The 21,763-nt window shown below is 36.8% G+C and overlaps 1 protein-coding gene across 5 annotated transcripts in view; it reads left to right on the top strand.

Annotated features, from left to right (window-relative positions):
- The window catches only part of LOC6505383 (serine/threonine-protein kinase GA29083), a 42,486-nt gene extending 22,762 nt beyond the window's left edge, over positions 1 to 19,724 (top strand). For 3 of the 5 annotated variants that reach the window (XM_014904047.2, XM_032453242.1, XM_014904048.3), the window contains 4 exons: positions 5,479 to 6,496; positions 6,568 to 6,713; positions 18,759 to 18,908; positions 18,967 to 19,724. In XM_014904047.2, coding sequence (XP_014759533.1) covers positions 5,479 to 6,496; positions 6,568 to 6,713; positions 18,759 to 18,908; positions 18,967 to 19,245 — 1,593 coding nt within the window. In that variant the 3' untranslated portion in view covers positions 19,246 to 19,724. Of the gene's footprint in view, positions 1 to 5,478; positions 6,497 to 6,567; positions 6,714 to 6,874; positions 6,968 to 18,758; positions 18,909 to 18,966 lie in introns of those variants that run through there. The other 2 variants (XM_014904049.3, XM_044716103.1) reach the window with 2 other exon arrangements.
- The last annotated feature ends 2,039 nt before the right edge of the window (positions 19,725 to 21,763 follow it).

Below are 21,763 nucleotides of genomic sequence, written 5' to 3' on the forward strand. Positions count from 1 at the left end.
GCAATTTGGGTTTTTCCTCCTCAGATATCATTTATGCTCCAAAATACACGAGGAAAAAACGACAATAAAATTTTATTCGAATCTTACTCTTTGAAAGGTTCTCTCGAACCCTTAAATTAAATTTTGTTTGATTGATTTTATAGTAGGTTAAATTGTTGCAAATGTCTTCAGATGGTTTTACCCTTGCGTTTCTACTTTCTGACCTGACAATTACCCAAAACCTTTTTCCAGCGGAATGACAACCGAATTGCAGTGGATATCATTCAGCTGAAAGTTTTTAGTTGGAATAGGCAGTTACAGAACTGTATGAAATTTAAGAATTTTCAAGCGGAATCGATTGCTGTATATACTTTCCCCTGTATTCCTTGAAAGGTTTGATAAATTAAAAATAACCTTTATAGGAAGAAAGCGTCTGGGTGAAAGAGTACCAGCTTTTGAATAGTCGGGGCAACTCGACCGTTTGGTCTTTTGTGACATCCAAAATCCAAAACCATGATGAATTATAATTTTATTAAAAAAGAGAAAAAGGAAATATGGGAAAGAAATGGGCTGGTTTTTTTATTTTCCTGGCAATTATACATAGGTATACCTCCACGGAAATTTCAAGACCAAGATAGCAATATATGAAAATTTCTAAAAAATGGTAACCGCATGCCCCAAAATTAAAGCCCACGAAAGCATTTTTTTCCGACGCATTTTTACAAGGAATCTATCAAATTTAACTATGACCTTTATGATTTTCAAATTTTATAGCTTTAACTGAAATATTGAAGATCAAAGTGGAACAAGTGCAAAATTTGCCCATCGCACATTTTCATTCCACATTGTATATTTATAAATGTTCTTACTGACAGATTATTTACTTTGATATTTGTGGATTTAAAAAAATAGAATCGAACCCATTTTATTAAACAAATATGGTTTATTTTTGCGTGTAAGAAAGTTATTATACCCTTGCAGAGGGTATTATAATTTTGGTTAAAAGTGTGCAACGCAGTGAAGGAGACATCTCCGACCCTATAAAGTATATATATTCTTGATCAGGATCACCTCCAGAGTCGATATAAGCATGATCGTCTGTCCGTCTGCCTTTCGGTTTCTACGCAAACTAGTCTCTCAGTTTTGAAGCTATCAAGTTGAAACTTTGCACACATCCTTCTTTTCCGTGCAGGTAGTATATAAGTCAGAACTGCCGGGATCGAAAGACTATATCCTATAGACGCCATATATCTGAACGATCGGAAATGGAATAATCTTAACTGCAAGGGTATATCAACTTCGGCTCCGCCCGAAGTTAGCTTTCCTTTCTTGTTTTATATTAAAATCAGTAGAGCATTTTAAATTTTATTTAATTTATTCAAGTTATGAAAGCATTATTTTAGTAAATTAAATAGAAGCTTTTAATCTCCTATTTGCAAAAAGGCATGGTTTCATTTTAACAATGGCGTTAGCAAACTTTTGACTCGAACAGTTACCTGTTTCAGTTTTAACTGCATTAAAATTAAACGGGAATAATGGAATAAGCGCAAAACACTGGAATTCACTGGAAGCTAATATAAATTATATTAAAAGATCAATAAAAATTGGCAATTTACATAAACGGAGACGACAATTTACACGTTAGCGTTTGTGCTATGGTAATTTTCGTTTCAGCATTTTTAGTATAATCATATGGGATAATTGATAAACCCAACAAACGAATAAAGTATAACAAATACTACATATTCGTACACTGGTAGAAATATGAGTACTAAATTTGACAAAAAAAATTTCTTAAAACAAGACTGAGACTGAAAATAATTTGGAATCGAAATTAGAACGTATTAATTGTAAACAATACTGGCAAAAATAATAAGCAGAAAAATAGAAATAGCAAAATCCCAAGTTCATATATCCTGAAAGTTAAATACCTGAATGTCTATGTTTAAAAAAAAATACATTCAGTGGTGCCACAGAAATGGCAAGCAGATTTGATTCAGCAGAAAACAAAATAAAATAAATTACAAAGAATGGTTTTTACTAAATAAAATATTTTTCTTTGGACTGACTATTCAGTAATTTACTTGACAAGGGTGTATCCTCTACAAAAAGGGTGTAGGCCTACAAACTTTTTATACTCGTTGTATTCGTTCGAAAGTATATATATGTTCGCCCATGTTCGACTGAGCCATACGTTTTTGCATGTGAACTAGAATGGTACCCCCGCAGTTCAAATTTGTTTTAAATTATTTAGCACGTCCCATTTTTATTAGTATTTAAAATTAGTAACACAATTGAACACAAAATAGTTGTAATCCAAAATGTGATTTGGAAAAATCATCTTTTGAAAAAAGATAAAACAAGCAACTGGGCTATTTAAATTAGTATCCAATAAGTATCCATGAATAATTTCGATTCTTTTTGGAGACTACAAAAGGCAAGGAATTATCAAACAAAAAAAAATCATCTCAGTGTGAATCTATCAGTTAAAATGACTTGTTTTAAGCGCTATTTAAGTGAACGACAGAGTAATTTAAACTATACCAAAATACTAAATATATTTTAAACAATTTTAACATGATTTTACTGTCCAAGTCACTACAACACATTCACAGACTTCTTTGGACTATTCCTCTGGTACCTTTTGTATTATTGTCCATTTAAATGACCTACTCTACAAAATGTAACACAGATGTTTTCAAGATGTTCCTTCATCCCTATACTATGCATCTGTCGGCTTAAACAGCCGCCGGAAAGTTTGGCCGGCAATTATTTATTGAATTTTTGTATCTTTTTTTTTTATCTTAGTCTCTATTCGCGTCGCCCGCTCTCGTGCCTTCCATCGGCCACCTGCATCTGCCGTCATGCGCTAGCGTTTGTCTCGCTCTCTCGCGGGATCTCTCGATCGCTCCGCAGCATCAAGCGTTGAGCCGCGCTCCCCGTCATTCTAATTTATTATTAATTATTTATTCTTAATTAATTATTCTAATTCGGTAGTCAACCCTACGCCAAATAATTTAAAGAAATGGTATTAATATCTATAAATCGAACTGTGCTTGTTTTTATTAAATTAAGAACACAAATATAAAGCTCCCGAAAACGCTCGGTAACTGAATGTATGTAGAGTTGTAATATACCGTAAAATTTAATATATGTAATATACCGTAAAAAATAATCACCTTGCGCCCTCCTGAACATAAAATGTTATTTCGTGAGTTCCTTAGAAAACTTTATTAAGGAGTTAGGTTTTTTTTTATTTTTCGGTTGTGAAGATTTCTCGGAAACTACTCAATCGAACTTGATTAAATTTTGCACAGCCCTTCGAGATACGATTATCTAGCACTAGAACGAAGGATTTTTTTTCGTTGATGATAACTATTAAAAAAAAATCTTTCAAAAATTTACACCAAAATTTTTATTTTTTGTTTTTTTTTTCCTTCGTTCAGTTTCTAGTTTTGGGTCTGTACTAAAGGAAAATATTTAGTTTTTTTTATTTTAGATGATTCTGTCAGGAATTGTGCTGTCAGCACAAAAGCACCGTTTTTCCAAGGGGTCATGGGAAATCCCGTCTCAATGGCTGACTGTTGAATATTTTTTTCTGAAAATTTCCCAAATTCTTCTTTAAATATGTATATTTAAGAAACTTAAAAGTTGCAATAAAATTTTTCATTCTTTATATTAAAAAAAATTTTTTGAAAATAGTCAATTTGTTGCTTGCGCAAACACACCTAACCCCTTAAACCACTTTGCCCTGACGCTGCAATATAGACTGGAAGAGATTATTTTGGATGTTAAATTTTTTTATTCTCGAAAATTTCCTAATTTAGAATTTAGATCTTAATTTTAATTTCGATGCTCTACCAAGTAATGCAATGGAATTTTCAAAGATTCAGGGTCGCCCTATCATCGTGGAACCTTGGATAGCAGTGGATAGCCCACATGCCCCTTCTGCCGTCCCGTCACTAAGACCACTCATGGGTGTGGCGCCGGAAATAAGATATTCGGGGCTCGTAAAGCCAAATTGGTTTTCCACCTTATGAAGGATGCCACTGAATGACGTTAGGACCACCCTCTTGAACCATCAACCTAATGAGTTAACTGTTTTTATACCCTTGCAGAGGGTATTATAATTTTGGTCAAAAGTTTGCAGCCCAGTAAAGGAGACATGACCGACCCTATACTACTTTCCACTTATGTTATATTTTCCCAAACCAAGTCCCATCTTCCTAAATTAAAATACACCAAAGTTATGCAAATTCCGGTCGTTCTATGACAGCTATAGGATATAGTCGTCCGATCCTTATGAAATTTTGTACATAAGATATTTGGCCAAATATAATATGTGTAAAAAACACCAAAGTTATGGCATTTTCAATCAATCAGGCAGCTATAGTCGACTGATCCCCTCCGTTCCGACTTATAAACTGCCTGCAAACAAAAGAAGTATCTGTGCAAAGTTTCAACTCGATAGCTTTAAAACTAATTTGCGTAGAAACTGACAGACAGACGGACATGCTCATATCGACTTAGGAGGTGATCCTGATCAAGAATATATACTTTATAGGGTCGGAGATGTCTTATTCACTGTTTGTTGTATAATTTTGGTCAAAACATGTAAATTGCAGGTACATTTACAAGGTTTTAAGGTTAATTTAAAAACCAAAGAAGATTTGGGACTGTATATAAATACTGTGTATGGGACTCTTGATTGTGGAATCACACACGTTCTGAACATGCTCTATAAATTCATACTCTACTCACATACTCTATAAAGCCTATGGGTCAATTATTTTTTTGATATCTTGATAGCCAGCTAAAGAACCCTTTTCCAGGCCTTTAACCACGTTCTTCATTAGCGCATATCTTTTTAAAGGCATCGAATTTGTATCCCCTTGCAGAGGGTATTAAAAGTTTTGCAAAAGTGTGCACCGCAGTGAAGGAGACATCTCCGACCCTATAAAGTATATATATTCTTGATCAGGATCACCTCCTGCGTCGATATGAGCATGTCCGTCTGTCCGTCTGTCTGTCTGTCGGTTTCTACGCAAATTAGTCTCTCAGTTTTGGAGCTATCGAGTTGAAACTTTGCACACATCCTTTTTTTCCTTGCAGGTAGTATATAAGTCGGAACTGTCGACTATATCCTATAGCTGCCATATAACTGATTGATCGGAAATGCCATAACTTTGGTGTTTTTTAAGTTAGAAAGATGGGACTTGGTACAGATTACTCTTTGGGAAAAATAATTCAATATGCCAAATTTCATAAGGATCGGCCGACTATATACGATCCGCTATATATCTAATAATATAAGATGCGTGGCGCCACCTAGCGGACTGCGACTCAACTGCAAGGGTATATCAACTTCGGCTCCGCCCGAAGCTAGCTTTCCTTTCTTGTTTTTTGTTGACCTGTGTTCGTTTTGTTTTTTATTTTTGCAAAATTAAATAACTTAAATTAAAACTGTTTATTTTTTTGTTTTTTTTTTTTTTTGTAAAGATAACCGCCATGGATGAGTTTGAAGACGGTCAGAGTTACGTTTGTTCCTGCAATAATGAGAATTTCAAAAAGGTTGATTATAATAACAGCTCTCAAACGCCTTCTAATCTGACTCTGGCTACCAACGGACGTTGTAACAATCAGAGATCGACGAAACAACAGCGCCCCGCTTCTCCCCTTAAAAATGTCAGTGGAATCAATTCAGCTCCATTATTTTTCGTAAATTCAGCGAACGGAGGTTTGTTAAACACAGCGAAGATTAGCGAGCGTGACCGTGTAGTTTACCCTCGTATTGTGACACTAATTCGCAATGGTACAAAACCACGACGAATAATGCGCCTATTATTGAATAAACGAAACAGTCCAAGCTTTGATCATGTGTTGACTGCTATCACCCAAGTCGTCCGCTTGGACACAGGTTATGTCAGAAAGGTCTACACACTCGGAGGAGCATCTGTAAGTCAGCTTGCCGATTTTTTTGGACCAGATGATGTTTTCTTTGCATATGGCACTGAACGAATTAATACTGCAGAGGATTTTAAATTAGAGGCAGAGGAACAACGATCCATCAATGCCATACGAAAGACATTCAGAACTGCGGGAACGACCTGCAAGGGACCCAAGCCTAAAATGCCTGTGAAGAGCAAAAACGTATATCCGCCTTTGATAGAACCTGATATTAAAGAGCCGCACATCTCATTAGGTGAAGAGCAAGCCGAGTTGCTTAAGAGTACAGGAATAGAGTTTCATGATTTGCCTTCTGGAATTCGGGAGAATTACGATATAGGCGGTATTATCGGTGACGGAAACTTTGCTATTGTGCTTAAAATCAAACATCGCGAAACTAACAAAGCTTATGCTTTGAAAATTATCGATAAAAGCAAATGCAAAGGAAAAGAGCATTATATTGATGCAGAAGTACGTGTCATGAAAAAATTGGACCATCCGCACATTATATCACTTATCATGGATGTCGATCAAGAGACCAATATGTATTTGGTGCTAGAGTATGTAAGCGGTAAGGTCTTTTTATAAATTGCAAATTGCTTCTTATTTGAATCGTAAAATTAATTGGTTTTTTTTTATTAGGTGGTGATCTCTTTGATGCAATTACACAGGTTACTCGCTTTTCTGAACGGCAGTCACGGATTATGATTAGGCATTTAGGCTCCGCCATGTCTTACCTCCATTCCATGGGTATTGTGCACAGAGATATTAAACCAGAGAACCTCCTTGTAAGAAATTTAAAAAAATATAAACACTTTTTTAATTAAATAATTTTATTTAAGTTAGATATGTAATTTGTGGATCTTTCAGCTCCTATTCTCTTTCATCTACTATTCATTTCATTAAGAATACATTTTTAATATGAATATTTTATTTTATACCCTTTCAGAATGTATTATAGAATCGCCAACGCAATTAATGGCAGAAACTTAGAAAAATAACTTAAAATACTTTTTGTTGACAAATTTTTAATAAAACTAAGAAAATATAAATTTTTATCATACATAGTAGGTTAGGTTAGTTTCATGAGGAGATGTGGGTGACCATGGGATACCACGCGCATTCACTGGAGCCGCTCAGGCTCCTGGTGCTATCGCGCAGCATCGTCCGCCATATTGGATCTGCCATATTGAATTTTGAAAATCTGACTTCAAATTCGTAATCAGCGACCCCAAAAACCCCTGGGTACCCAGTTTCATGAAAATCCAATAAATTAAAAAAAAGTCGCATACCTCCAAAAACGTAAAACTTTTTTGAGGTTAGGAAGAAACGTACACGTGCAGGACCATTCGTGTTCAGCGGTCCAAAATACATGGGGATAGGGTACTCTGATCTCCCAACCCGGACACTTTTTTTTTGTGTGGCTGTGTTATTATCTTGCGGTGCGTAAAGTCTGGCCTTACAGTGTTATCGGAAATATAAAAATTGAATTGATTTACTTAAAATGTTAGTTTCTTGTGCGGATGAACGAAACCATTTTGAAAAATATGCGATTTTGATTTTTTGGCGCGGTTGTAAAGTCGGAGGTACCGTTTTTACATAAAAATGAGCCCATTGTTGCCCGTTAAAATGGCAAAAAAAATTTAATAAAAAGCATTCGTTCATCCGCAAGTATTTATTGTATTAAAGATGTGTGAACAATTTTATTTAGATCCGAGCATTACTTTTTTAGTTACGTTAGGCACCGACTTAAAAAAGTTGTTTTGAGAAAAACGCGTCTAAAGTTTTAAAAGCAAATGAAAGTATATGGATAGAAAGAAACTAGAAAATCGGTATCTCAGCAATTTTAGTCCGATCTACATGAAACTTTCACAGGATATTCCTGAGATAATGTTCTATTACATAAAAAAATTTCGAAAAAAAAATGGTTTTCTGAAGTCTCAAACCATCCTGCCCCTTAAAATAAGTTATTTAAAAAGTATAAGTATTAAAATGTTGCAAAAGTGACGAAAAAAATAAAAGCTACTACTTTAAAAGCTACTACTACTTTTCAAAAATGGAGTCTAAACTAAATCAATGAAAAATGTAGAACCAATTTATCATTCAACAATATTGAACGAATAAAACAAAGTCAATCTGCTTCAATAATATACTACTTGCGCAACGAAGTCCTTGAAATGTTCTTTGGAAATTTTGATCCAAAACTTTTATTTATATTCTAAAAAAAAATTTCGGTGGTAGACCCAGAAACTTGACTTCGAACTAAATATTTTGTGTAGGATTGTATTAGACCCATTGGTAGCATAACAGATACAGTGCAGTAGTGTAGTATTCTTAAAAATACTGCACTCATTCTTTACTGCACAGTATATGCTATAGGTCACAATAAGAAAGCACAAAATTTTCAGTGTACTCACTTCGAGTGTGAACCGTATATGATTGTACTTTTCGAGAGTGAGTAATACATTTGCGTTTTTTTAACACGGTACAGCTTGTATGTCAACTGTGCAGATGTATTTGAGATACCCGAATTGCTGGATCTGGATAATCGCTGTATGTAGATTGTTAAATATTTTCCTAACTCGTTGGAGTATTATATTTAACCTCTTGAAACCTCTTCTTGCACCTTTTGAAAGTCATGAAGTTTCACTCACTGTGCAGTAAATCAACTGCACACCAAAACACTGTACAGTGCGTTGACTACTGCACATCAATTATGCTGTACTCATAAATAGGCTGTACAACTATGGAATAAGTGAGAACACTGTCAATCAAAACTGACAATACTACCCAACTTACTCACACCCAAATATACTGTACAGAAAAAAAGTGTACCCACTTCTAGAATAAGTAATTCATTTGCCGTTTTGTATTTATTTATGCAGAAGTCTAGATTGTATGCTCTGGTAGGACATTTCATTGGACGAAGACTTCAAGATTAAGTTGTTTTGGGTAAAAGTGAAGTGTTGGTCTCGTCATTTTTAATTTTGAACTCATTTTAAGGGTTACGTGGGTTTGGCAGTTTCAAAAAAACCGTCTTTTTTATTGCCTTATAAATTTCTACAGAATTTCAAGAATATTCTCCTAAATTTTCAAATTAACTCGAATAAAAGTTTCGGAGATACAGCCTTGAAAAGGTGGACGCTCGAGGTCAGGTATAGGCAAAGCGCAAACTTTAAATGCGTTTTTCTTAAAACTATGTTTTCAAAGACGGTTGAAGATTTCTCGGAAACTACTCAACCGATCTTGATCAAATTTTGCACAGACCTTCGAGATAAGATTCTCGAGAACTTTAACGAAGGATTTTTTTTTCGTTGATCTGAACTATTTAAAAAAAAATGGTAAACAAATTTCACCACAATCTGAATTTTTTTGCAACAAGGTGTCCCAAAAATACAATTTTCACATTTTTCATGATTCTGTCGGAAATTGTGCTGTCAACGCGAAAGCACCTTTTTCCCGAGGGGTGACCAGAAATTACGTCTCAATTGCTGACTGTTTAATATTTCTTTCTGAAAATTTCAAATATGTATATTTAAGAAACTTGAAAGTAATAATAAAATTTTTCATTCATTATACAAAAAAAAAAATTTATGAAAATACATAGTTAATTTTTTGGCCGCGTAAACCCTCCTAACTGCTTAAAGTTTTGTAGCAGTTTTTGGCTAAATTAAATTGCCTTGGGGCAGTATAATTTTGACTGTAGGTTGAAGTTAATTTTTGCTTATGATTTTAAAGTTTTTTAAAATAAATTATAGCTTAAAGAAGTATTAACTTTGTAAATTGGAACTAACGTCCAAATTAAATCCACAAGTTTTCTTTCTATATGCATTTTTTTAAATTACGTTTCGTCAATATATATGGCTTTCCGCGTTCTTATTATATTTTCAATCGTTATTTCCACGTCATTTATTAATGTTTTTCTCCGAAATAAGTTTATGAATTATTTTTAATTCTTTCAATTTGGTTAATTTTATCAACGCAAAATGGACTAACTTGATTATTCATTAAGGAAAGAGGAAGTGGTACTATATTTATACAAATACTAAAAATAAATATCTAAAATGTTTAAGTACAAGTGAGTTATTTATGAGAAATACTAAAAAATATAAAACAAATTTAAATTGTAATTAATTTCTACAGAAACTACATTTTATTTGCTCAACCCAACATGTGCTGAAGTGGTCGCCCTACCCACTCAGCCATGCAAGCATCAGTAACATATCGGTATCAAAAGTAAAATATATTATAACACAGGCCGACAATTTCCAACTTTTTTTCCTCCACGCATAATTTTACCTGCTCCATAACCTTTAGGCTCCCCTGAACCAAAGTCCAGAACAAACATAGGTTCTATCACCCACCGTTTCTGCGGTACACCGAAGAGAAGAAATTGATCAAATTTTACCATATATTGAATTATGTAGGCCGTGTAATGGCGATGACCTTCATAGATTCCAGTACATATCATTTTTGAAATGTATGTGTACCAACTAAAATTCAAAAATGGTATCTAGCAGTTACCATATCTTTGGAATACTCACCCAAAGTTGAAATCTCAGATTTTCTACGTTAATTTTTGGTCTTCTATGATTTTTCCCCAAACATTTTTCTATGGAAGATTTTTATTTTCTTATTGAAGTCAGTAGATCATACCATGTTTTAATTTTGGATTTAAGGGATAACTCGAAATAATTTTATTGAATTTATTATAGGTGGTTCAACAATATTTTCTTCATTTAAATTGGAGTTTTTAATCTCATATTTTCAAAAAGTCATGGCTATCTAAAACTGTTTCTATATTCAAAACGTATCTATTGCAGGTTCAGCTTGTTTAGTAAAGCTTTACAGAAGTTGTAGATAGCCATGACTTTTTGAAAATATGAGATTAAAAACTCCAATTTAAATGAAGAAAATATTGTTGAACCACCTATAATAAATTCAATAAAATTATTTCGAGTTATCCCTTAAATCCAAAATTAAAACATGGTATGATCTACTGATTTCAATAAGAAAATAAAAATCTTCCATAGAAAAATGTTTGGGGAAAAATCATAGAAGACCAAAAATTAACGTAGAAAATCTGAGATTTCAACTTTGGATGAGTATTCCAAAGATATGGTAACTGCTAGATACCATTTTTGAATTTTAGTTGGTACACATACATTTCAAAAATGATATGTACTGGAAACTATGATGGTCATCGCCATTACACGGCCTACATAATTCAATATATGGTAAAATTTGATCAATTTCTTCTCTTAGGTGTACCGCGGAAACTGTGGGTTATAGAACCTATGTTTGTTCTGGACTTTGGTTCAGGGAGCCTAAAGGTTATGGAGCAAGTGAAATTATGCGTGGAGATTTTTTGCTGTTGGCCTGTGTAATCGGCCTCGAACGAAGTTAGCTTTCCGTTCTCGTTTAGTATACACGCTAATCGGTAATGAAGGGTATATTATATATGTGCGAATGTATGTAACAGGAAGAAGGAATCATCCGACTCCATAAAGCTTATTGATCATATATTCCTGATCAGCATCAAAAGCCGAATCTATAAAGCTATGTCCGTCTGCATGTTTAATCTCGTGGGTCTCAGAAACTATAAGCAATAGATCCCTATTGGCTTGCTGTAGACAATTTGAAATAGAGGTATCATAGACATAGGTTTTACGATAGGTGCGTAGTATGCGGTGACCCGCTGTTTGGTCAGCCTTAAATTACCTTGCCCTTGGACCAATTTAGGAATCGTATCTTTTGCTCCGATGATTATTTTTATTTATTTATATTCATAAAAAACAATTTTTACATTTCAAACATCCGTATCGCTGCGTGTGCAGTGTGTCTGCGTGTGTTCTATGGTCGCTTAGTAGAGATTCTTATCTCTATTTCTTTGCAATTTACTAACCCACACTAATCGCTCTCTTTAATCTCCCTTTTTAATTTTCCTGGTACAGTGGTTCAAGGTACGTCAATAATAAAAACAAAAAAAAAATGTATAAATTAATTAATGAATAATCATGGAATTTAAACTTGTCTGTGCGTTGAAGTCTTATAATAAGACACTCTCCTCATCCCAGCCAACCATCCACTGCTGGCTCTGTGAAAATGTTTTATACGCTAAGTGTGCCGTGATCACGGATTCAGTTTCGGGTGCCATTTCACGTAGATCAGGTCTCCACTTTTGCTGTGACGGTTGTCGTGCTGTTCAGGACGAAATGAGATCGTTCATGAGACAGACTAAAAGCGGATTCAAGGAGTTGATTTGTGGTTTTCGTAAAATCAATGACCAACTCTGTGCGCTCGATACACAGTTTAGTAGTCTTCAACTACTAAATGAGTCTCCAAAGCGTAAGAAATCCACTTTTAGTGATGTGCTTGTGGCGAATAATCTTCAACCTACTCAGCTGACAATTATGATGCCGCTAATATCTCTGGCCACCTCAAGGGCCGGAACTGGAAAAAAATTTGGCTTCCGAATATCTCAGTATAAATGAGCAATTGTCTATGTGGCATCACTTCAAGTGATACCACCAGACCCAATATTCCACCCCTAAAGAGTCACCGAACAGGGTAATCAACCGTCCAGACTCCCTGTACGAAATGATACCGCAGTATTAGTTACGGCGGCACCAAAACCCTTGTAGGTGAACCCACCATCGAAACACATTTTTGTTTCAGACCCTCTCATCAATACCTGTACTTTTAGCAATAATGGTTCTATTTCCGCTAGCTATAGAAACGCCAATTAATGTAACGGTTTAGAAATAAGCCAGGAATATTCTAGGAACGTCTAAGAACCACGAGATTGGTAACTTCTGAATGGGAATGGAATTACGACTTGGATCCATACTGAAATGATATAGAGGTATTTTCAGTGGGGTTAACAGAGCTCTTACACAAGTGCCAGGAATTAACAAACCTAGCAGCATGCAGTTCCATTTTGGGCCATTTTAGACATTTGTTTGCAGAGCTCCAGGCAGGAAATAACCTAATGCATCAATTTCGACAAACGCAGATCACCGTTTAATATTGTTGGATTGTTTATAGCCAATTCATTATTCGGTGTATTCGATTGCAAAACTATCACAAATGTTAAGGGTAATAAGGACTTTCTCCTACAGCAGCTTCAGAACCAATATCCATTGAAAAGGAAGTTTTGCTATCAACAAACGCCTAAGATCTTTGGAACAACAGATGACCCTTTTAAATAAGCAACGAGGACAGTACCAAAGCGCGCATTTGTGATCCTCACAACCCAAATGAATCTATTTAAAAATGGTTTAAAAGCGGATGCAGAGTAAGATAACCAATATACTAACTGATTTTCGTCATAGAACCATCAGCCCGATGTTAATATCACCTACACAGCTACGAGACCAACTCGACCAAATTCTGTGGCGAAGAACCGGAATATCTTAGAATAAATGAGCTATTGTCTTTGTGGAATCGCTTCAAGTGATACCACAAGACTCAATATTCCACCCCCTAAAGAGTCACCGAACAGGGTAATCAACCGCCCAGACTCCCTGTACGAAATGATACCGCAGTATTAGTTACGGCGGCACCAAAACCCTTGTAGGTGAACCCACCATCGAAATACATTTTTGTTTCCCGGCTTGCCCCTTATACTTCTGAGATTGATATCTCCGCTTACATCCAAGCCAAAACAAAAGCCGACATAAAAGTTTTGGATATTACAAAATTTAAATACTCATACATCAGGCACACGGCATCTTTCAAAATACTTGTGCCCGTGCTATATATGTGCTAGATGTTCAAGACTATTTGTTCCGCCAGCTTTCGGCCAGAGTACCAAAAACATCAGCCAAGTAAGGTGATGAAAAAATTAGTAAGCCTGTGGGACTGAAAGTCCCACATGTTAGAGCCACTGAAAAAACTGATGACTTTACTAACTCTTACTAATCAGATTACTAGAGGATTACGTAGCAATTTTCCCGAACTGTGTTCTGATAGTTCTTCGTTTGCATCTCACATTATAGTCTTTACAGAAACTTGGTTAAAGCCGGAGATCTTAAGATCCGAAGGATCTTAGTATTTGACTTATGTGGTCAAATGTTGATAATTCACTGTCTTTACAGCTTAACTCCCACCATGACTTCCCTGAGGGCATGTTCGACATGTCACTCGGGCAAATTAACCACGTTAGAAATTCTTTAGGTCGGCTGTTGGACTTATGTTTCGTTTCTGATCCTGATGGAATTACTCTTTCCAGAACTTTGCCCCTTTCTAACCCTGAGGATCCATATCATCCCACTCTTGAGGTTTCAATCGAAAATAATTACTTTTTTGACCTTAAGTCTACAGTTAAATCTCAGAAAGTTCGTTTCTTTCGTAAGGCTGACTTTATGAAATTAAACAAGTTAATTTTGGAATTTGATTGGTCTGATTTACTGGCATGCGAGGATATAAACATCGCATTACAAAAATTTTATTACACTTTGAACATATTTTTCGACGCTTGCGTGCCGTGGAAATATCCGTCCGCTTCAACGAATCCGCCGTGGTACACAAGGTACCTTATAAATTTAAGGAACAGTATGATTAGACTTTTAAATAAACATAGAGTATCTGCCTGTGCAGTAAGTTATTCAAGACACTTAGTAGCTCGGTCCAATTTCACCGTGCATAACGCAGAATGTTATAGGAGTTATATTCGCCGCGGCCGGATTCAGTTTACTCAGGATCCGAAGCAGTTATATAACTTTGTAAACACTAAGCGTAAACATGTATCTTTTCCCCCACTGCTTACGTTTGAGAACTCTTATGCGAACACGGATCAGGCAATGGCCGATCTCTTTGCACAGTTTTTTTCAAACAACGTATTCACCTAGCAGCAGTCCAGCTCAGCCTTTCACTTATAATATCGAATCAGCCAACTTTATATTTTGCCCATCTTTCGATCAAACTGCTCGTTAAACTTTTTAACCTATCGCTGGAAACTTCGATCTTTCCCCTTATGTGGAAGGATTCATTATTCTGCTGCATAAATAAGGGAAAAAATCTGACGCTGCAAATTATAGAGGCACCTCTAAATTGTCAGCAATTCCTAAGCTTTTGAAAAACTTATCACTCCACATTTGCAACACCTATGTAGTTCAACTGACTTCAGTAAAGCATTTGACTCTGTTAACCATTCGCTTCTTATAATTAAACTCTGTGTTTTGGGATTCCCAACTTATCTTCTTATCTGGATTTCGAGCTACTTATCTTCTTTAAAGATGTTATCTCGCGTTTAGTCCGCGTAACATCTGGGGTGCCCCAAGGAAGCCATCTAGGACCCCTACTTTTTACACTGTTTATTAACGACTTGCCCCTTGCCTTAACCAATTCACTTGTACTTATGTACGCTGATGACGTTAAGCTTTGTCTTCAGTATAAATTCACAAGTGCCCAGTCTAAACATCAATCCGATTTGGATAAACTTAAAAATCGGTGTTTAGCAAATAACCTAAAGCTTAATGGATCGAAATGTAAACTCATGTCATTTTATCAATCTATTCCTTACCAGGGTATGTACTTTCTCTATGGGAACGCCTTAGAACGATTAACTCAGGTTAACGATCTTGGATGTCCTATTAGATTTGAAACTGAAATTTACCTTCCATATATCCACCATGGTAAATAAAGCTATGGGTGTGCTTGTTTTTATTAAAAGATGGTCACATGAATTTAATGACCCGTACATAACAAAAACTTTATAAAAATCTTTGGTCCGTCCGATTTTGGAGTATGGATCGTGTGTCTGGAGTCCTCTATATGGAGTACACCGAGATCACATACTGACTTTCGCCCTTTGGAGACTCAATTGGGATGCAAATCTTTACCTCCCCTCTAATCATCGTAGACTTTTACTAATCAACTTACCATCATTAACAAATCGTAGAACGATGCTGGGTGTCATGTTTCTATATAATCTTATTTATGGAAATGTAGACAGCCAGCATTTACTAACACTAAATTTTAACGTTCCCTGTAGAAGGACTAGAAACTTTCGTACGTTATGGTTGGTGGGGAGGTGGGCTGTACATATGGGCGACATACCGCGCGAAAAGAAAAAGTGCAGTGTGAGACGTTGCATTATCTTGAGGCAAACAGCAAGAGCTACTGGGGCATACTTCTGGTCTTTTTTAGATAAAATGCTTTAGAAATGACACATAAAACTCAAAAAATCAGCTCCTTTTTTACAGTTTGGGTGGAGGGATTTCATAATGTACCACAAGCTCTATTTGTATTATAAAAAAAAGGATTTAAAATAAAATTCTTATAAGGATAGCTAACTATATCCGATATTTGACATGTAGGTTGTCAAAAAAGTCTTGGTATTTTCGCTAGTTGGCGCTGAAAGTGCGTAATTCTTGTTTTATTCGTCGCATTAGGTCATACTATACCTTTTTTTAAAGCTAATTTCACGCGCTAACACGTGTTTGATTGATTGTCTTTTCTTTTAAGTAGTTCATGAGTTATAGCGTTGCAATCATGGAGCAAAATAAAGAGAAAATACGGCATATTTTACAGTACTACTACGATAAAGGTAGAATTGCATCTCAAGCCGCCAATAAAATTTGTGCAGTTTATAGACCCGATACAGTTTCCATTTCCACCGCACAACGATGGTTTCAACATTTTGTTCTGGAGTAGAGGTGGTCGAAGATGCCCCACGTTCCGGAAGGCCTGTCGTCGAAAATTGCGATAAAATCGCTGAATTGGTCGAAAGAGACCGGCATAGTGGCAGCCGTAGCATCGGTCAAGAGCTGGGTATGAGTCATCAAACCGTTATAAACCATTTGAAGGAGCTTGGAGTCACTAAGAAGCTCGATGTATGGGTTCCACACGAATTGACGCAAAAAACATCTTTGACCGTATCGACGCATGCGAATCGCTTCTAAATCGACCAAACAAACAAACAAAAGCAACAAAATCGACCCGTTTTTGAAGAGTATGGTGACTGGCGATGAAAAGTGGGTCACTTACGATAACGTAAGGTGCAAACGGTCGTGGTCGAAAAGCGGTGAAGCGGCCCAGACGGTGGCCAAGCCTCGATTGACGGCCAGGAAGGTTTTTCTGTGTGTTTGGTGGGATTGGCAGGGAATAATCCACTATGAGCTGCTCCCCTATGGCCAAACGCTCAATTCGTCCCTGTACTGCCAACAACTGGACCGCTTAAAGACCGCACTCATGCAGAAGAGGCCATCTTTGATCGGCAGAAGCAGAATTCTCTTCCACCAGGACAACCCCAGGCCACACACATCTTTAGTGACGCGCCAGAAGCTCCGGAAGCTCGGGTGGGAGGTTCTTTGGATCCACCGTATAGTCCGGATCTCGCACCAAGTTATTACCACCAGTTTCTGTCCATGGCGAACGCGCTTGGTAGTCTGGAGTTGGCCACAAGAGAGTCCTGTGAAAATTGGCTCTCCGAGTTTTTTGCCAATAGGGAAGCGAGCTTCTATGAGAGCGGCATTATGAAGTTGGCATCTCGTTGGGAATGCGTCATCGAACAAAACGGCGCATATTTGACTTGAATCGCATTATTGTAACCAATTTTATGAACAATTGAAAATTTAATAAAAATACCGCAAGACTTTTTTAACAACCTAATCCTCGATATATTCGATATAATTTTTTATAATATAAACTGCCACTTAACTGGAATGGTATATAAAATTCGGCTCCGGCTTAAGATATTAAGCCATTCATTTTTTCATTGCTACTCCAAATATAATTTTTCTTTATCTACCCCACACGGATATGTATAACACAGCTGGGAATCTACTGGAATCTGGAATCTACTGAATATTCAGTTGCCTATATTTTTCAATCAATTTTTTAGGCAAAATGAACTTTATTCTTGATCAGGATCAACAGCGGAGGTGATATAGCCATGTCCGTCTGTCGGTATAAACGCGTGGAACTAACAGGCTATATGAAATAAAGCTGAAAGATTTTGTATGAAAACTCATATAAATCGCCACGCCCTCAACCACCACTACAAATGGCACATTTCTGTAGCGCCTGTTCAGGAAGGTATTTTGAAGATGTTTAAAAATTTTGCCATTTTAATGTGGAAGAAAATTTTTAGCGAAAATAAGCATGTCCGTCCATCCATCTGTCTGTCTGTTTCTACTCAAACTAGTCTCTCAGTTTCAAAGCTATCTAAAAAGTTTTAATTGGCACACATCCTTCTTTTATTTGCAGGCAGTATATGCAGTAAATAAGTCGGAACGGCTATAACTTTGGTGTTATTTAAGACTATAACTTTGGTGTTTTTTAAGTTAGGTGGATAGTGTTTTCTAGAGATTCCATTCCAATCTTCCTTTCTTATTTTTCTTACTAACCTTTAATTATACAGGCCAACAAAAAATTTCCACACATAATTTCACCTGCTCCATAACTTTTAGCTCCTCTGAACCAAAGTACACGGCCTCCATAATTCAATATATGGTAAAATTTCATCAATTTCTTTTCTTATATAATATGTACCGCGGAAACTGTGGGTGATGAAACCTATGTTTGTTCTGGATTTTGGTTCAGAAGAGTATAAAGGTTATGGACCAGTTGAAATTTTGCATGGAGGAAAAAAAGTTGGAAATGGTCGGCCTGTGTTCTTTTTTTCAAAGTAACGAAAAAAAACACTTTAAGAAAGTCAGAATGACGAAATATGCCGTCAATAAGGAAAGTCAGAAGAAAAAACCTTTTATAAGTTTGTAACACCCTGTAATGATTTCAAGAATGATTCGATTTTGTTTGGAAATATGAACCTATATTAAGAGTTTTTTAAATGTAATATTTATTATTTAATTTAATTTTTTTTTTAGGTTGAACTGGATGAATATGGAAATGTTCTTGAGCTTAAATTGGCAGACTTTGGGCTAGCCTGTGAAGTTACGGAACCACTCTATGCCGTTTGTGGAACTCCCACGTATGTGGCGCCGGAGATATTGCTGGAAGTGGGGTATGGGTTAAAGGTGTGAAAACTATAAACTATGAAAGATTTTTTCCTTACCTTCTCTTTTTTTCCTAAAGATTGATGTTTGGGCCGCTGGTATTATTTTGTATATACTTTTATGTGGATTCCCGCCGTTTGTAGCACCAGATAACCAACAAGAGCCTCTTTTTGACGCTATCATATCGGGCGTCTACGAGTTTCCCGACCCTTATTGGTCAGATATTGGTGAAGGAGTCCGCGATCTTATCGCTAATATGTTGCAATCCGATCCTGCGGTTCGTTTTACAAGCGAAGATATCTTGGATCACTATTGGACTATGAACAACGAGAATAGCTGTTCAGATTTCAGCAGATGAATTGTGGCCGTTTGGGATGTTTACAAAACTTCACTACCATTCCCGACCAATTTAATGATGCAGTCCAGTAGTTTTTGTGTTATGTATATTATAACGCTATTATTTATAAATTAATTTATTTGTTTTTGATAAAATCAGGAAGTTATCTGTTGATAACTATTAAGACACGTTTATCAGAAAACCTAAGCAGCCTAAAACTTATATAAGCTACCGTACGATTTTTTAAAATTCCAATATTCAAGTCAATAATCATTGGCCTGAGTTTTCTAAATTAGTTTTCTTATGTGGTTATATTCATATATTCATATATGTTTCATATGTTTATTTGAAATATTAAGGATTCCATCAAAAACCATTCACAACTACAATTTAGAAGTGTTCAATTTCAATTCAGATTATTTTATTGATTTATCTGTGAAATAAATCGGATAAACTATATTTGGCATATAAATAAAGACGACCGAAATATAGTGTTTTAATTGGTTTTATATAATCTGAAGTTATTTTGTGTATATATTCATATAAATATTGTATAAAATCGGAAAAAGTTCATGCTTACGCTACGTTTTTACAAACTAATAAAACAGCTTCGGATCCTGAGAATCCGGCATAGTATAATTAATCTGGTGACCGCTCAAATGCATTGAAATGGGTGATTAGGCGAGAGAGCGAAACACGCTAGCAACAGAGGCAAAACAGCGATAAAATGGGGCTAATAAAGGAGGGTTTTAGTCAAGGATGTATACAATCTCACACAAAAGGGTACAAAGAAGCCACTGAACCTCTTCTTCAATAACCTCTAGCCAGCCAAAAATAATAACTAGGCCTTCCAGGAAAACGATTGTGCCACGGTACTGCCATCTGGAGTACAGATGTGTGAAGTGTGGAGATGGACACCCATCCTCTGAATGCACCCAAAGGGCAAATGATCCAGCTGTCTGACTCCCCTGCGACGGCCCCAAGCGTCCTCTAACAAGGGCTGTCCAGCCTACAAAAAGGCAAAGAGCAATTTCGCCCCCAAGCAGACTGCCCGACGTAACCAGCAACCTACCTTCAGCAGAACCAACCACAACATCAGCTATGCCAGCGCAGCCAAAAACGGGCCACAACAGTCCCAAACCCTCAAGTAACCCTATGAATGCTCCTAAATTGTCTCGGGTCTAAGTTCATCATTGGCGGGGACTTTAACGCTAAACACCCCTGGTGGGGCTCCAGGATTAAGAATCCCAAAGGCACTGCACTCTACAGTCTTATGAAGTCCCGAAATCTGAGCTGTCATGCAACTGGTGCACCCCCGTACTGGCCCACAGATCCACATAAGATCCCAGATGTCCTGGACTTCGCTATCTCCAGAGGACTGGATTCTGCCGGAATTCAGGCGAGAGAAGTGGAAGATCTCGTTTCGGACCACAGCGCCTTCGCCGTGTCGCTATACACCCCAGCCTTGCTTAGATCAGCCCGCAAAAAGCTGATCTACAAAACAACAGACATCGGCAAATACCAATCGAACCTTAACAATGTCACCGACCCCAGCCCGACCTTGGCCCCCTTTTGACATCGACTCTGCCGTAGAAGAACTAACCGCCCATATCCAGGCGGCAGCTTCCAAAGCCGCACCAAGGCCCTCCAACCGCAAAATAGCCACTAACAGGGACATCCACTTTTGAAACACGGAAGTCACTGAACTTAAGCTTGAGAAGCGACGACTCCGGAGAGTGTGGATGCTGTCTAGGAACCCGAGGGACAAAACTTCCTTCAACAGAGTGTGCAAATTTTTGACAGAAACGCTGGCGAGACTAAGGAAGGAGGCACGGAAGGAAGGAGACGAACCCATCGATCGTTGAGCAGCTAGAACCAGGTTACCCACGACATAATCTGTGGAGAGTCACCAAATGCATTAGACGGCCTCTGAAAAGGATCCCACCCGTTCACAGACCCGACGGCAGCTGGTGAGAACAGAAATTGACAGGGCCAACGCGTTCGCTGAACACCTCGAGGATGTTTTTACGCCCTTCAATCGCTGCTCATCGGAGGAGGCAGAGAAAACTGTCCGACAATTAGCTGAGCCTTCCCGGCTAAATGCAATCGCATTAAAGCTGCTACCACCTCCAAGCATCCAGTTAACTTACCATCATTAACAATCCGTAGAACGATGCTGGGTGTCATGTTTCTATATAATCTTATTTATGGAAATGTAGACAGCCAGCATTTACTAACACGCTTAAATTTTAACGTTCCCTGTGGAAGGACTAGAAACTTTCGTACGTTATGGTTGGACGAGAGGTGAGCTGTACATATGGGAACCGCGCGAAAAGAAAAAGTGCAGTGTGAGACGTTGCATTATCTTGAGGCAAAAAGCAAGAGCTACTGGGGCATACTTCTGGTCTTTTTTTAGATAAAATGCTTTAGAAATGACACATAAAACTCAAAAAATCAGCTCCTTTTTTACAGTTTGGGTGAAGGGATTTCATAATGTACCACAAGCTCTATTTGTATTATAAAAAAAAGGATTTAAAAT

This window comes from Drosophila ananassae, chromosome 3R, assembly GCF_017639315.1.
Source record: "Drosophila ananassae strain 14024-0371.13 chromosome 3R, ASM1763931v2, whole genome shotgun sequence".
Taxonomy (NCBI): Eukaryota; Metazoa; Arthropoda; class Insecta; order Diptera; family Drosophilidae; genus Drosophila; species Drosophila ananassae.